This window comes from Phyllostomus hastatus, unplaced genomic scaffold (assembly GCF_019186645.2).
Source record: "Phyllostomus hastatus isolate PE091 unplaced genomic scaffold, TTU_PhHast_1.1 phas_contig_90, whole genome shotgun sequence".
Taxonomy (NCBI): Eukaryota; Metazoa; Chordata; class Mammalia; order Chiroptera; family Phyllostomidae; genus Phyllostomus; species Phyllostomus hastatus.
The window spans coordinates 954817-973194 of record NW_025333984.1 but is presented as its reverse complement, the minus strand read 5'-3'; the positions used below and the strand labels follow the sequence as shown (position 1 = coordinate 973194).

Sequence of the window (18378 nt, the reverse complement as noted above, 5' to 3'; positions counted from 1 at the left end):
TAACACATGGCATTTAAGGGCACAGGTTCTAGAGCTGTACTTCCTGGGTTCAATTCGTGCATCTACCATTTATTGGTTGTGCGACTTTAGACAAGCCTCCACTCCCTCATCAGTAAGATGAGCCTAATAATAGTACCAAACTCATAGGGTTGTTGTGAGGTTTAAATGAGACAATACAAGTAAAACACTTTAGAATGGGAAATGTTTTATTCACCTCTCACTGACTTAGTACATATTCAGAGAGGTCTCTCATTCTCACCCCAAGCCCTCAGCTTTCTCTTCTCCACAGCAGCCCCACATCCCCTACCTATCCCCACCTAGGCTCATTCAAACCCAGCCCTCTTAATCATGACACTCCACTGTTAGGCTGGGAAGCAGAGGAGGAGACAAAAGGCATGAAACCCAGTTCTACCTTTACTGGTAGTCTAGATGTGAGCTCATAGAGCCTGGAACTAAAGTCAGAGACAGAGCTAGAAGTCATCAGTATGTGATAAAGGAGACCCTGAGATAGAATGTAGAAAAAAGATGGAGGCCCTGACCAGGTAGCTCTGTTGGTTAGAGCGTTATTCCAATACACCACGGGTGCAGGTTCAATCCCCAGGCAGGGCACATACATAAAGCAACAAATGAGTGCATGAATAAGTGGAATAACAAATCGTCTGTCTGTCTGTCTGTCTGTCTGTCTGTCTCTCTCTCCCCCTCCCCCTCTAAAAATCAATAAATAACTTAAAAAAACACAGGATGAAGTATGAAGGAAGACACAAAATCTGGTGACTGAAATATGGGATGAGGGAAAGGAGGTGTACTGGGGTGTGCCTCAGCCCCTGGAGGCATATCACAGTCAGTAGAAGGAAAGGTGTTTTTTAATTTCTATGTTACCACTTCCAGCTTATAGGAAAATTGTTTTTGTCTCCACACCACTGACAGAAGGATTCAAATCTCTCAAACATATGCTTCATTACTCCAATATCAGGTACTGCAGCTCAGTGAGACAGAAAGAAGAGGAGAAGGAACATATGTTTTCAGAAAATAAACAAGTCCCAGCTGGGTAGGAGTGGGGAGAAATCACTCTAGGTAAAAGTAGTATTTTTCCTGGAAGCTTCTAGAGGGCAGGGACAAAGCTCTTTAGTTTGCTCTCTTGGGCTCACCAGTGAGAAGGTGGGTAGTGATGATGGCAGTTAGAGGGGGTGAGTTCTAAGCGCCACTGAATCCAGGGGCATGGACTTGGGTACGAGTTAATCTGCATAATCTCTACACCTCAGGTTGGCCCCAGAACAGTCTCCACTGCACACAGAGTCATTTTTCTAAAATCTTTTTATTAAATACTTTTCAGTATAATGACTGACTTTTCTAAATCAATAGGGAACACAGGAACAGTTTACAACTCCCCCAGCCTCTGGCTCTGCTAAAACCACCAAATTTTTAAAGATCTTTTTAAAGATTTTATTTATTTATTTTTAGACACAGGGGAAGGGAGGGAGAAAGAGAGGGAAGAAACATCAATGTGAGGTTACCCCTCATGTGCTCCCTACTGGGGACCTGGCCCACAACCCAGGCATGTGCCCTGATTGGCAATCGAACTGGTGACCCTTTGGTTCGAAGGGCAGGGCACAATCCACTGGCCACACCACCCAAAGCAGAATTTTTAAATTGAATTGAATCCACAGTTGAGAGGGAGAGACACTGAGATTTGTTGTTCCACTTATTTATGTATTCATTGGTTGCTTCCCATATATGCCCTGCCTGGGGATCAAGCCCACAACCTTGGCATGTGGGGATGATGCCCTAACCTCAGTAGAGCTATCTGGCCAAGAAAAAAAATGAAATGACTTTAAATACCTAGTTTTCCATTGTTTTCCAATAGCACTAATAATTAAAGAATCATATTTTTTAAAACTTTGTCACCAAAAATACACTAATTAAAGCCAGCACTCTCTGGGCTACGATGAGAAACTCACCCTCTTATAATGGGATTACTAGAGCTTTGCTATACAGATGAGTGGTTTGATTAATAATTTACATTTTTGAGGACATATAACTTTACTCATTCATGGCCATGGTTTGCATTCCTAAAATTCTTCTATTCGGTTCTATTTGGTTTAATGTTATTATATTCAGCCCCGGTAAATGAATTAAATTCTGATTACACATCAATGCAATTATTCTCTCCCGTATGTTATTTTCAAAGAAGAAAGGGTTGTGACAGAATGGCCTGGCAGTTTCAGTCAGGAACTCAGTGGGGCTCAGCTTCCACAGAGCTGGAGCATGGGCAGGAGAACTGTCAGACTAGTCAAGGGGAAAACATTGTGAAATGGAGAAAAATTGCTCAGTACTCACTTAAAAACCCTACTACATTAGAAAAACTAAATTAACAAATGATTGAATCTCAAAAACATGTTTATCAACATTCAGACAATTATTTAGTCACATATTAACTGTGAAAGAAAGAAGCTTTGCCTGAATAATGTCCCTAAACAGTTATTTCAAGCAGAAATGACTGGAGAAATTGCTCTGAGCTGATGGAAAAGGGTGTTCAAACCAAGGTCAATATTATTTAGGGGGAGTGGGAGAGACAGGAATCTGACAGAAAAAAAGTGTAAGCACTGCCAAGAGCAGATGGAAACAAAAAAAAAGAAAGGGGAGAAACAGAACAAACACAGAAACACTGCCCCCCCCCCCATTCCAAGATGTCATTTCATCTCCTCCACAGAAAGCAGGTGGGAGAAAACCTTCCAACACTCAGTGAAGATCAACTGAAGCTCTCTAAACTTTGACTCCTCTTTTCCTTCTCTCTACCATAAACCAGAAAATGCAATTAAAATATGGCCTAAGCCCAACAAATCCTTCCTGATGTAACCCCTTGTTTGTGTGTAAAATATACCACATAGGGGCCAGAAGAACAGCTTTAGGAAGCTGAAAAAGGACTGCTCATTGCTACTGACATTTCAAACAGTGTAGCTTCACATCTAAAAATGCACAATATAAACCCTTTTCACAGGGTCCTTTGCCTAAGTGCTCTCCCAGCTGTGCCCTGTGTGAATATCATCTGTATGTGGCAAAAGTTGTTGAATTACATCATGAACCCCAGCTTGGTCTGGAGTGATGCCTGTGATAGTAATGCCTCTTTTATCTGGCACTACTGAGGTGAAGCGGTCCACATAAATGAGCTGCCTAGATAATAATACATGTACATTGTGCTTTATAGTTTCCCAGACATTTTCACATACATTATCTCTACTCTGTGAGGTAAGCAGGACTGTAATTATTATCCCCATTTTGCAGATAAGAAAACTGAGGCTATTTGAGTCTAAATAACCCCCTGAAGTCATGAAGCTCATAAATACAGAACGAGAATTAGAACTTAGATTTTCTGCCCCCTACTCCAGTGTTTCGTCCATTGCTTTTAAGCAACAAAGAGCATGTTTTAGCCATTTAAAATGGAAATATTAAGAAAAAAATGAAAATATTTTCATTTTTCCTTATTGATTCGCAAACATCACTATGAACATCAGTTGTTGGACCTACTATAATACAGGGGCTACTGAGGCATGCAAGGATATACCCCTATACTAAAAGCCCCAAATTGCCACAATCATTGAGTTCTGGAGTCCACTTTCATGTCCTCCACCCTTACTGACACTCGTGACTTCTTGCTGTTCATATGTACCTCTGTCTGGCAGTCTTCTATAGCCCTTCTATGTAACTGCTTATTTATTACTGGCTAGAAAACTAGAAAATCAAGCTTATAAAACTGTGCATAAATTTAGAACAGTAGGAGGCTCTGAACAAGGTCCCAAGGAGCTCTCAGATGACTCAACTACATAAGCAGGAGCTCCATGGTGTGTAGGTACACAGAGATGTTTTCTATTTAACCACTATTTCTCCTCTCTCACAAAGACAGTTCAAGGTGTGGCATGGCAACTTCCAGAAAAGCAAAGTGTTATGGCTTTCCGAGGAGTCTATTCTCACTCAAAGTCAGTGGTGCCTTGGGGGAGGCTGTAATTATCCAACATAGAGAAAAAACCTGGACATACCTCCCTATTATTTCCTGATAGTACAAGGTTAAAAGTTATCATGAAAGTCTACAAAGAAAACAGAGCTCAAGGCTTGAAGGTGTATAAGTGGCAAAGATGTTATGAAAAATTCAGAATTCAGTCCCATTTTTCTTCTCAAGGACCACCAATTCTATGACTTCTTAATTTCCTTTTACTTCAAGCACACTAAGAGCAAGGAAAATATTGTCACATGATGTTTGAAAAAAGCTGTGGCATCAATGAGTTTCCTCATCTGTAAAGTGGAGATAATTATAGTATGAACTTCATAGGGTACTGGAAAAATTAAATGAGATAATTAAGTAAAAGTAAGCATCATACGGTAGGCATGTAATAAATTGTCACTATTATTATTATCACCGTCATAATTATTATTAGGTAAGGGAGGAAAAAAGAGAAAAGAAAACCTCCTTTTAGTCGAGTTTTTGAAAAAGAATTAATTAAGCAGAAACAAAAAATGATCATGCTGCCCCATTTTACTAAGCACATCTAAGTAAATTAAATTTAGGAAACGAGGCAATGCAAAGATTAAAAGTAAAGTGCAACTTTTTTTAATGCTTCAATCATTATCAAAACAACATTAGCAATATAGCACTCCAACCACTGTAGCAAAGGGCCCCGGGCTCATTTATGAGGGCAAAGGATTCCTGCAAACGAAGACATAAAATCCAAATCGAGGCAATAAGGATTGCTCATGGAACTGTGCACATATTTGCAGAAAGCACTCACTGCTTAAATATCCCCAAAGTGGAATCCTAAAGACATTGTGGATCTAGGCCAAGATCAGGATGAGCTTTCTTCAACTTCATGTGGCGGAGAAAATAGCTCACATCAAATTTCATATGAATGAAGTATTGGAGCAATTTGCTCAATAATTTGACCTACCAGAATCTTGGGGAGGAAAAGTATTTTAGGGGAAAAAACAACTGCCCCCCTCCAATTAATCATCTTGTAGCAGTCTCTGATTTTAGTCTTGTCTCTCTAGACATTTGTCATAGAAGGCATTTGGGGGCAATGTCTCTACAAACATGGCATAATTGTATTGAGGCCCAGGACCAGGGTCTATCTTTTTCCTATGGAGTTTCTTGTTTTCTAAAAGTGAAGCAGGAAAAGAGAATAAAACAAGATGAAAGACAAGTACATAGTATAGTGACAAGGTAGAAGGTACCAGCAATGAGTTCAGACATCACTTAGTTGTCTCCATGTTCCTTTGCTAGGGTTACCTTTTTGACTATCCCCATAATACACACACACACACACACGTATATATATACATAATATATATGTATATATAATACACATATACATACTATATATATACATACTACATAATATATACATTATATACATTATATATAATATATAATTTGTGTGTACTAAAAAGAGAGAGAGAGAGATACATTTAGTAGGTGGTGCCCACCACTCTCCACCATCTGTTCACATGACTAGTGTTCAACCTCCATGCTACAGCAGCCATATTTGGGCATTAACCCAATCAAAGTCTTGTCAGAACTTCCTTTCTTGCCTAGTCTTATGCTGTTACAGGCCTAGAAAATACAATGTTCAAAATGCAGAACTGGAAAGAGATGCTGACACCCAAGGCCTTCAGATGGACAATCATGTCAGCTACTGTGCATGCTAGAGTACCACTCTACTGCACCCCTCCAGGCAGGCAATAGTAGTGAAGATCACAACCTGTGGGCCTGGTCATTCTGGGAATGAAATAAATCACAAATGCTCCATTCTGAAAAAGCATCTTGACACCCCAAAGAATAAGATTCAGCTCTCTTCTTCAACCCAAGTCTCATGTAACATCACTTCTTACCATGCCACTTTCAGCCAACAGATCAGCTTCACAGCCAATCTAAGTACATGAATGGTACATGTATTTTTTAAATCTGTTTAAATTATTCATTCTATTGCCAAATTGTTAGTCTCAACAAACTCTTCACAAGAGTCTGACTGCATAAATAGGTTAACAAATACTTCAAGCTTATATATCGTACTTCATATATCCCCAGAAGCTTTGACCCAAGAAACTGTTGTGAATGTTTGCTTTATTAGTTACTTTGAATAATTTAAAGCTAATTCTAAGAATTTCATTATAATATACAAAATAAGCTATAATCAACTCACCTTATAATTCAAAGAGTTTAATTTTAATAAAGGTGTCATAACTCTCAAAATATGGAATGTCAAATAGTCAGAAGTGTTATTTTTTTACATGACCCTAATTTTCTCTTTGTGGGGCAAGAAAAAGGCAGCTGATTCCATGCTTAAGAAAAAAAGAAAGAGCCCTGCTGGCTGGTGTGGCTCAGTGGACTAAGCACCAGCCTTCAAAGCAAAAGGTCGCTGGTTCGATTCTCAGTCAGGGCACATGCCTAGGTTGGGGGCCAGGTCCCCAGTAGGGGGCATGTGAGAGACAACCATACATTGACGGTTTCTCTCCTTCACTTTCTCTCTCCCTTCTCCTCTCTCTAAAAACAAATAAAATCTTAAAAAAATAAAAAATAAAAGAAAGTCCCAATATCCATAATTAATTTTCCCTCACAGCAGGTGGTATACTGAGGTTGTTACAAGTATAGACTCTAAAAGGTAGACCACCTGGGTTCAAATCCTGCTTTCACCCTTTATAGCTGTTTGACCTTCAGCAAGTTACTTAATAATTCTGTCCCTTGGATTTTTATCCATAAAATTGGGATGATGATGATAATAATAAATAATAACAATACATCATAAAGTCATTGTGAGGGTTAAATGAATTAGTACATGTAAAGCACTTATAAGCTTTCATAGCACATAATGCTATATACGTATTTGTTATTACCACTACTGTCACCACTATGATCACTATCCCTGGCTGGGCCTTTGAATCAACAGACATACTCCCCCATCCTACCATGACAGACCTAGAATTTATCAAAGAGAAATGCAATTTCCTACACATCTGGAAATGCTACAACAGCCTCTTTAACAGTCACACACAGGTATAGTGAGAACTGAGACTCACAGAGAGAGAAGTGAAAACCACTCACACAAATGAGAAAATTTTGGGTCATCAAGCCAGTTTCTCCTTAAATGGAAATGGTCCCTGTGGTCAGAAGGAGTTTGTGCATGATCCAGAAGTATCTAACTCACTCCTGGAGAAAACTATAATTTAAGTAATTTTTGCTGTTGTTTTTGCAGCAAGTCTTACAGGCTAGTTGAGAGAAAATATCATTTACTCTTGCTGCAGAGATTTACAACTTTTTACACACAAGTAAACAGTATATCTTTGGACAATGATTTTTTGACAATACCCACCTTTCCAAAGTTGGAATGAAGTTTCTTTAAAAAATGTGTTTTTCCTTCACCTGAATTTCTTACTGGGAGGTTTTTATATCAAGCATTAATGCTATAATGGTAATTTATAAATTATACTTAGCTTTTCAAACCCCAGTGCCCACATAATGTTACCACTGAGCACCTCATCTGAAATGATCCCCAGAACTCACCTTGGAAAACTGCAGCATTCTGAATAATTAAGAACTTGAGCTCCATACTTGCAGACTGAAGCAGTTGTTCCATGTTCAAGCGTGCTGTTAGTTGGTATTTTTCCTCCATCTTTCTTGAGCAGCATGTTGGACCCTTGGGAAGACATACTTGCAAATCTGACCCTGAAACAAACAAGTTTTTCATGTTTCAGTAAGCAGAATATCATACACATGCACACATACACAGAGAAAAGAGGCAAAGGGGGCAAAACAATACATTTCTTTTAAAATGCAGTAAAATCTTGATTGTTCAAAGTTAGTGTTTATCTTAACTAAATTCCCAGCTTTCTTCCAATTTTCCTCATGATTGATTCTTTTTGAATATTCGTTAGAATTAATTGCCTAGGTTTGACTCATAAATTCTGCATAAACTAATTTATAACACCAAGTATATGTCATTGAACACCAATATTAAATCTGTCCGTTAAAAGATTAATCTACACACCTACAATTTATTTTTCTGATTATAATTTACAAATGAGAACACAACCAAGAAGCAACTTTCAAAATTCTACTTATGATTTCCTAATGAAATGTATGTTTGGTCAACCCAATGTTGCATTTCTTGGGATAAATGAATTAAAAACATCAATATTATATCAAAGCTTTGTTGTTGTTATTGTTTTAACTAAAGGTCTGAGGAAAGATTTACTGAAGAAACACCCAGAGGACACTATTAACATTCAGGCAATCACAAAAATCTCTTAAGACTCCAACATTCTATCTCTATCACAAATGCTTAAGCCTTGCTCCTGAGCTACTTCACGGCTACTTCCCTTATGATGTAGAATGTCCTTTACTTTTGCATTTCCATAAAGATTTGCCAAATGAATGATCTCCTTGCTTATTCCAAAATTAGGGAATCAGAATCTCTTCTGAGTCTTCATCCAATGTGGCTTTTTACAACATCCTTCACAGTTCACCAATCTCTACTTCTTTAAACACTCTCTTCCTCCCTTGTTTTAGTGTACATAACCACCCCCCACACACACCTACTGCTCTGGCCATTCTCATCAGTCTTTTCTTGCTTCCTCTTCTCCTGTTAATCACTTAAATGTCATTGGTCCTCTCCCTCATTCTACATCTCCCCTCTAGATGATGTTATATAAACCCATGTGATTGCTGAACTCCTTAATCCAGCTCTCACTTCTTTTCTAAACTCCAAAATCTCATATTTTCAACTACTTTATGGGAATCTCAAATATAGTATGCCCAAAACTGCACTCAATATATCTCATATACACACATACAAAGTTCCATCTTCTGTGTTCTCTCAGTTAATGATCATCATCCATCAAGTTTCCCAGTGATAGAAACCTTTGTCATTCTCAACTCTTCACTGCTGACTTAACACACTTCTGAATCAATGGAAGTCATCAGCATATTATGAAAATTGAAGCCATGGAAGTAAATATCATTCATCAAATATTTATTGAGCACAGATGATATGTCAAGGACTGTGGCTATAGCAGAATACAAAGCCCCTGCCCTCAGGGAGCTTATATTCTGGGAGACAACAAACTATAGTGATAAGTACTGCAGAAAAAAATAAAACTGAGGAAGGAAGGGAAAATAAATGGTGGTATGTATATGTAATTTCACTCAGACATAAAAAGGAATAAACTATTGACACATGCTACCACATGAATTAATTTCAAAAGCATTACACTAAGTGAAAGAAGCCAAATTAGCAAATATTACATACCTTATGGTTCCATTTATATAAAAGGAAATGAACATTTATCTAGAGTGACAGACAGAAGGTCAGTGGTTGTTGGGAGGTGGAGAGCAGGGAGGAGTGAGAGTGAGGAAATTTTGGGCAGTGATGGATATACTCATTATTTTGATTGCGGTGATTGTTTCATGGCTGTACATGCATGTCAAAATTATCAAATTGTACCCCTAAAGTGTGTGCAGTTTATTGTACATCAACTGTACCTCAATGAAGCTGTTACTTTTTAATGTTTAAAAAACAAAGCAAAGAATATAGGGAATGTGGTGGCTGGGGGGGGGTGATTCTATTCATGTAAGGGAGTCAGGGAAAGCTTCTTTCATAAGGGCAATGTTTGAAGAGATAAGAGGGAAGTGAGGGAAAGTCCCATGATTTTATATCCTCCACCAATACCAGCAAATATTAGGGCTCAATGAATATTAAGTCCAATCTCCCTCCTCCAAACCTTGTGATTTACTCAAACTGTCCCTTCAAAAAGCATTTGTTGAGTTCCTTCTATTCTGGCCATGAAAATATGTGCCTCAGACCTCCTACTGTGGGGAATGTAATTGACTAATGGTCCCAGCTGCTGCACTCTGAATTCATCATCACGCTGTGCCCAGGCCACAGTCAGTAGGGGCTGCTCCCAGCCAATTACCGAGCATGGCAAACATGTTCAGTCCCATGAGATGCAGAACTCGGCTGACAGGGATTTGGGCTTTAGGACTCCCAGTTGACTTTGACAAAATTTTCTTAAAACTGCACTGCAGTCTAAGATTCTTACTATTCAGTCTCCCTTCTTTCCCTCTCTCCTCCACGGGGGTCAGACCTATACCACAGTCTGATTGCTCTACCTAGCATCCTTCAGCTGTCTGCTCATTTGCCTTCACAAGTGTTTTCCCCAACAAATCTCTTGCACATCTCATGCCACATTAGCATCTGCTTCCCAGAGAACCCATCTAGCATCTTCTATGTCGAAAGCACTGTGCTATATGGTGGAAGCACAGCTTTGAACAAGAGAGACATAGCCCTTCTACATCATTTTATTAACCAACGTCACCCCAATAAATTCAATTAAAAAATAAAGACAAAAAGGAGATGTGGTTCTTACCCCCAAAAGCTCACTGTCTAAATGGGTTAACAGGGGAAAATACCCAGTGCATAGTAAATGAGTGCAATAAAGCAACATAATTAGCTAGGATGACAAAACATGTATAGGGAAAATAGGGAGGACTCTCTCAATGTCCCATATGGTTCTTGTCAAAATAAGGTTCCATACTAAATATCAAAACTTACTGAAATAAGGCTGGAAATCATATTCAGACATTTGAGACAGCTTTTCAACAACTGAGGTTTTAAATAAGGGGTGGAGAGGAGACTAGTTAGCCCTAAGTTACCAGAAAATTTATTTTTATTACGACATCTTATTTCCCTAGGAATTCCAGTTAATCATGGCCTTCATGTACACATCCAAGTTTCAGGTTTTGCCTCACATGACATCACTGTTGGAATCCAAGGTATTGACTCCAGGCGCTCCACTTCTTCCTCCTCAAGGGAGCTGCCGACAAATGTAGTAAAAGAGAGCACAGATAATGCATATTCCAAAACCTAATCCAGCACTGCAATTTATAGTACCGAATGGAAAGGTGATATTTAACATGTCAAAATACAATTTCGGGTCTGGAGACAGAGCTCTGATTTATCTCCTATAAATGTGAATTGCATACATGTCTTAAACTGATTTTAAATATGGTCTAAGCTCAAAGGCTTCATGATTATCATCAGAAAAAAAAAACAGCTAGTTCTAGCTCTTTGTGTTCTTTCTACATAAGGTTACAAAATGTAACACTATTTTAGGAATAGAAACTGATTCAGCTTACTGGACCAAGAAGGGAAAGAGTCCCCTTGGGAAAAAGGGGCTAATCTAGATTTAAACAAGTTTGATTGTAGCACACATGTAGACATTAAAAATCCTATATAGCAGATATTTTGCATATACCAAGTTCCTGTCAAAGCAGCCGAGTTTTATTTACTTTCTTAGTAAACTGATGTAGTGTGGATTTGAAGTATCTGTATTTGAGTATGTGCATAGAATTAAATGTTTTAGATAAAATCCTTTGTGTTTTTAAATTTCCACTGGTGATAACTTCCAGTTTTCACAAGCAGTAGGGTTTATTTGGCAAGGTAGCTGTTAGTACTGTTTCTACTCCCACCAGCTCTAGCTAGTGGGAGTTATAAAATAATAGGGCTCAGGTCTTTTCTCTGTGAAGTGCTACACATTGCTTAGATCTTAAAAGGAAAGACACTGCTGTTCAGTGTACCTAGAGATGCCCAGGAATGAGTCTTTGAATTACCATGACACCAGTTTGATTTGCTTTTGTTAGGATAATTCATAAAGTAACTTGGAGCTTGCATAGTGTGCCCCTTACCTGAGGTGGTCAAGACTCATCATTAAATAAACTCCCACTACCTCAATAATTCATTTAGCCAAAAAACTCTAAAGGAATAAAACCTCAAGTGAGAACTTTTGGGAAACATGTCAGATGTTACAAAGAAAGGTATGTGTTATATCCAAGTATAAGAAATGTATATATATAGTGCAATATTTATATTCCCTCCCAATTATCACTGCCTGGTTAATCAATAAACCAGTACAATTGATCTGGGGGCTAAGAGTTAGCTATAGATTTGAGGAAATAAAATATCTATAAACTGATAAGAATTCAGGATTTCCAAACTGTGAAGGAGAGAAATATATGCCAAAGGAAAACCCATTTTTAAATAAAGTTCATGTAACTTGCAGACCAGCTTAAAATAAGCCTCAGTGGAAGACAGCATAAGGAACAAAGTGGGCCTAGAGAGCTAGACATGCCTAAATGAAATGACAACAATGAAACATAAACATTTCAATGCATGAACATGTACATGAACTAAATAAAAGAGAAAGAATACACAAAACAGAAAGAAATAGAGAAAGAATTTAGATGGGAATCCTCATCAGCAAAAAAATGAATTACTCTGGGAACTGACCCCAAGTAGCATGAATAAAATGTAAAACCAAAGGCAAATAACTGACGAGGTGCACCGAGAACTGGTACATATTAAAAGCAGAAAGGCAACTCAAGAAATAAGATGCAACCTGCAAAAGACACAGTAAATAACAAAACATTTTTAAGTATGTTAGAAACAAAAGAATATTAAAGGAAAATAATTCCTTTATTATTAGATGGAAAGGGAAAGTAAATGGTAGACCACACTCACCAAAGAGGCGCCCACATTTTTTTGTAAAAATGGAATTTAGTTGGGAAATAGGACTAGAGACAAGCATTATAGCCTGGGATGGAGATAAAGAGAAGACTTAGCAATTGACTATTCAAATGAGCCAGAAAGGTTCGACTCTTTCGAGCTTAATAACTTGCATTTGCAGATGCTAAAAAAAAAAATTAACTGAAGTCATTACAGGGCTGCTGGTTTCGATTTATTCTGGAGGATTAAAAAGTACCTTCATATTATAATCTCCTCACCTAGATTTTTAGTTCCTGAAGAACAGAGAATGACTCCCATCTCCTGTGGGATGCCCTGTCAATTCCATTCAGCTTTGTGTATATAGTGTTGAATTAATGAGCACTGAAGACTGAGAACCTTAGTAAGGAACTTTGGGTCTGTCTGATCTAAAAAGGCAGAGTGGAGGCCTGTGACCCTGAGAATTTTACATCTATATGCTTCATTTTGATCTTGAAAAAATATTTTAAAATACCACCAAAAATCAATTTCCAAACATCTTGAAGATATACAAATTGATGTTTCACTTGAAGGAACTATGAAGTCATTTACTTCTAATTACTTTGTGACAATGTCTTGCTTGAACATTGGGTCCAGTTCTGGTTCTTACAACTGGAAAGGGATATCAGAGTTCTGGAAGCTTTTCTCTGGGGGATTATCCCCACGTGTATCCAAGCTGAGCACCTTACCAGTTGCCTCCCCACCCAGAGGCCAAACCACAGGGGGTCCACAGAAGGCTCCCTGCTAATGTGTATTCTTGTATCAGGGGATCTCATGGGCTTGTCTACTTGCCTTCTTGACAACCATCACAGATTCTTTCCTTTGGGCCCAGTTCTTGCTCTATTTTGGCTCCATTCAGGAGCTTGATATTTCATACTGCTTCTGGTTTCCTTTAGCTACCTCACCCAGGACCAGAACTTCAGTTTTTCTTTACTGTGCTGTCATAGGCTCACAATCACTTGGAGACCCCATTCTGTGTCTAAGCCTTGTCCCTAATAAGAAGAGGACAGTGAACAATGTATATGGAGTTGTTTAAATATGTCTGTTCTGTTGGATTTTATTACAGATCAGTGTATATTAATGGCCTCAGTACCATGGTAGACATTAGTGGGCAGGAAGGAGCAAAAACGCTTATGGCCCCTCTTATCAAGTTGCTTGTAATTTAGTCCTAGCCCCACCATTTGCTAGCTGTGCAAGCAAGGGTAGGTTATTTAACCTGTGTGGCTTTTTGTCCTTATCTATAAAATGAAGTTATCAATAGCACTTACTTTACAGAGTTATTGCAAGAATCGAGTGACATTATGCATGCAAAGCTCTTAAGTCTTCTTGATATAAGGTAAATATTCAATACATGTTAGGATAATTAAAATAAATTCACACCAAGAGACCAGACTTTCACACAAAAATAACTATGGAACAGAGAAAGTTGGTCTATGGTTAGGTTACAAAACATGTAGTATATATATTTTCTGAGGTGACGGAAATACGTAGTCCATATTTTAATGGGGGTTGTAGGTTACATGGGTATATACTTTTATCAAAGCTCATTAAATTCTTAAAATGGGGGCATCTTATTATTTGCAAATTATATCTCAATAAAGTTCATTTTTAAAATATATGATATGGCAACATTGCTAGATAGGGGAATGTTCACCAGAGGCTCTAGGGTTCAAAGAAGACTTCCAGGAAGAAATGGGGCTTGAGCTAGACAATAAAGGATGGGAAGGATTTGGAGAGGCCAATGAGTGAAATATGTTTGGCACTAGCAGAGTATTGGGGCAAAACTAACCTACCTGGAGAGAAGCTGCAATATAGGGTGTAGCTAGCCTATCAGTTAAGATAGGCTAGAATTGGAAGGGCCTTGAATTCAGACAGAAGCCTGTGGGCTTGACCCCATAGGCAATAAAAGACCACTGTCAGTTCTGAAGCAGAGACATAATATAATTAAGACTGCTGTTTAGGAAGATTAGTCTTACTGCATGAAATTGGGAAATGGACTAAAAAACCTCTCAAGGTCATTTCCAGCCCTCTGGTTCTCTAATTACCTTTATTGTGTTCTATATGTTGGTTATTTGACTAGACTGCAATTTTAGCAAATGACTATAAATTGTCAAAAATCACATTAAAAAATGCATTAAAGAACAGAAATATTAATGTACACCTTGATCCTTATACTTTTCTAAGAGCAGATGCAACATATTCAAACAGAAACAGAAGAGAATGAATTGTCAGGGCTCAGTAACGATGAAAATTGAAATCTTTTCCACATATATGATGGTTTGACACATATCATTGCCAAGGTCTGTTTTATGAATGGCAGAGTTTTTTTTTTCTAACAAAGGTACATTGTGCTAAAAATAATAATGCAATGTTGTCATTAAAGTCATATTAAGCTAATGAATGAATGATATCCAAAACTGGTTGCTTCATGACTTGTAGGGAAAATAACAGATGCCTATTAAAATTATCCAAAGGATTAAGTGAAGGTTTCTCTACTAATGAAAATATATATATATTTATATATATGTCCATATATATTTCATATATATATATATGGTATTTTTAAAGGTATCTTTTTAAATGGAGGACAAGTCAATTTGCCATCCAAAAATATTACCTAATTTCCTTAGCATATAATAATGACTTGCTATTATAATGGTGCCTTTTCCCCTAATTAATCATTATCTAAATCAAATCTTACACACTCATTAATTTCTTGCTAATCAAGATAGGAATACAGATGAAAGAAATGGCTGCATTTGAAATCGGTGGGGAAAGTGATGATTGCTTGTAGAAGAAATCATTGTAGGGAACCCAGGTGAAGGTTACCCTTCTGTTCTTTAGCTTGAAAGAACATGACCTTGGCAAGAACACACCCGGGTATCGCAAGCTCTGACTTTAAACCAAAGATCATGTGTAGGGCCACCACAGCCTGCCTGTGTAAAAGGTAGGCCAAAATGTCGCTACCACACTGGAGTACTGGGAATTTAAAGCAACCATGAAGATAAGCCATTCTCTAAATCTGAGAATTAAAGAACGAATCGCCTTTATCTCTACTGCCAACTGCCAACTAACTGCATATTATTTCATACCCAGTAAAGATAGAATCCCTAGATCATTACCCTCTCCCACAAAGAGGTTCTTTCTGGACTACATTCGCAACCAGCAGTCAACATGTGCTCTGGGAATACAAATTTACTGATTACATCCAGCCTGCCAACGTGGTGAATGATTCATTCATCCAACATTTAATGAATGCCTACTTTGTGCCAGGTATGATGCCCAAACCAAGGAATACAATAATGAGCAGGACACAGTCCATGCCCCGGAGTTCACAGACTGGTCAGGAAATAGTCTCCCAAACTAATTACAAACTAGAAACCTCTACGTCATTCTGGACAGCTTACTTGCCCCAGTCCCTATAACCAATTGTCACTAATCCCACTGGCTCTTTTTAAATGTTCCCTCATTTCTCTCCTTTTCATTTTGCCTTATCACCTTACCCCTTTTCACTTGGACAACTAGAATAGCCCCCAGACTGGTTATCCTGCCTCTATACTCTCCTCCACACAAGTCCCGGAGAGATATTTCTAAAATACATATATGATCACATCATTATCCTTCGTTAAAAACCCCCAAGAAAATGGAGCAAGGGCATAGGGGTGTGCAAGTGGGTAGCATGTTCAAGCACTGATAAGGAGTGTAGTACAGCTAAAAGGAAAGTGGCCTGGAGGACAATGACTGGGGTTGAACAAAGGGGAGCTATATGATCCCTACTACAAGATGATTCCTAGTTATCACTGGTTGTTTTTCTTTTGTATTTTCCAGCTTTATTGAGGAATAATGGACTCCTAGTTATCTTTGAATTGGATTATCACAGGAGACAGTGCTCATGGGAGCAGAAAAAGATGTACTCCACAAGGTTTCTGTCATTTGAATCCCCATAGCACTCTGTATCCTTTATAAAGACACTTCTCACACTAACTTGTACCATAGTTATATTTGCGGGACTTATCTCCACTAGATTTAACTCCCTTGACTGACTCATCTTTGTATCTCAAGAGGCCTGCTGAGGTTTGGGCTTGATGCCCTCCCCTCTCACTTGAAACCAGTGCCAGAATTTTAAGAGAGTTCAGTTTTAAAGGAACTAGGTCAGATTAATTGATACTACTAGAGCAACTTTTAGAAGAGCAGTATTTTATTCCAGAGAAAATGGCTGGCTGGCTCACTCTCTCTCTCTCTCTCTCTCTCTCTCTCTCTCTCTCTCTCTCTCTCTCTCTCTCTCTCTCACACACACACACACACACACACACACACACCCCACAGAGTCTATTTAGATTGGGGGGGGAACCCCTAATAAAAACAAAATTGGGCCCTGGCTGGTGTAGCTCAATAGATTGAGCACGGGCTGCAAATCAAAGGTCGCCAGTTCTATTCCCAGTCAGGGCACATGCCTGGGTTGCAGGCCAGGTCCCTAGTGGGGGCCACATGAGAGGCAACCACACATGATGTTTCTCTTCCTCTCTTTCTCCTTTCCTTCCCCTCTCTCTAAAAATAAATTTAAAAATTAAAAAAAATAAAAAAAAAAACAAAATTGGGTTGGAGAATGCCAGCTAGTCTAAAGTTGGGATAAAGAATCTTTCCCTTTAGAATTCTTCCAGAGGGACTAAACTAAGGTAAATTTCCCATCTCCCCTAGTCACTCTTTCACTAATTATTATTCTACTCAGATAAATAGCTGAGATCCTGTCTTTCAGGAGATGTATAATTTTTATTTTCAGATACCATCTTCAAATATGCAGACCCAAAGCATAGCTGAGAATTTCAGTACCTGTGGCCCATTCTAAGTGCTAAACCCTTTCCCCTGTGTATGAAATTACATTGATGGGGAAAGGGCCCTTCCCTACCAAAACTAAAGTGTTGTTATCTGCTATGCTACCAAATCAGCTGTGTGGCCGCACCAAATACCACTCAAATATGAACCTGATTAGGTGACTGCTAAAGTAATTTCAGGTCTGAGAGTCTAAGTTCCCCGATTGTAGGTCAATTGATAGTCACTGATCTCATTCTTGACTGGGCATTAGGAGGATGCAAAGGACCTGCCTCTGCCCTTCCAGAAAGGTTAATAGTACTTGGCTATACATGGACATGGATATGGGGCCAAGGCAAAGACCAACAACTAATTCAGCCTTTTCAGCACCTCTCCTCGAGCAATAACCACTGTCTCCAGAGGTCAACTAATGGCAGATAAATTCCTAATGGGATGATTTGTGGTGGCAAAGGGAAGGACTCTGAAATCAGACAGGATGTGCACCCCAAGTTGGCCACTTAACAGCCAAGTGATCTTAGGCAAGTTACTTAATCTGTGAGCCTCAACTTCCTTACCCATAAAATGGGGACAGTAACACCTACGTCTTAAAGGAGTTGTGAGGATTAAATTAAACTCATTAAATGTTTCCCAAACATACGCCTCCATGTCCTGCTTCCCTGTTTTGCTCAGGCTATTTCTGTCCCTAGAGTGCTCTTCCCCTAGCTTCAGCTAGTAAAACTTTCTCATTTATAAGATTCTCACTCAAGTGTCTCTTTCATAATGTTTGTCTACCCTCCCCCAGCTCTCCCACCAAATAAACCCCATGAGCTGTCAACTCAGAATTTTCAGCACACTCTGTACCTCTCATACTGCATTTTGCCATCTAGATGTTACAGCTATTGGTATGCATTTTTTATCCCTACTATTAAATTGTAAGTTTCCATAGCCAGGAACTATATCTTGACCATCTTTGTATTCTCTGACATGGCAC

At 38.6% G+C, this 18378-nt stretch overlaps 1 protein-coding gene across 1 annotated transcript in view; it reads right to left on the bottom strand.

The window, feature by feature from the left end:
• The window catches only part of GPC3 (glypican 3), a 430866-nt gene that overhangs the window by 391731 nt on the left and 20757 nt on the right, over window positions 1-18378 (bottom strand). The window contains exon 2 of the mRNA XM_045852238.1: window positions 7547-7708. Within this exon, the coding sequence (XP_045708194.1) occupies window positions 7547-7708 (162 nt within the window). The remainder of the gene's footprint in view (window positions 1-7546; window positions 7709-18378) is intronic.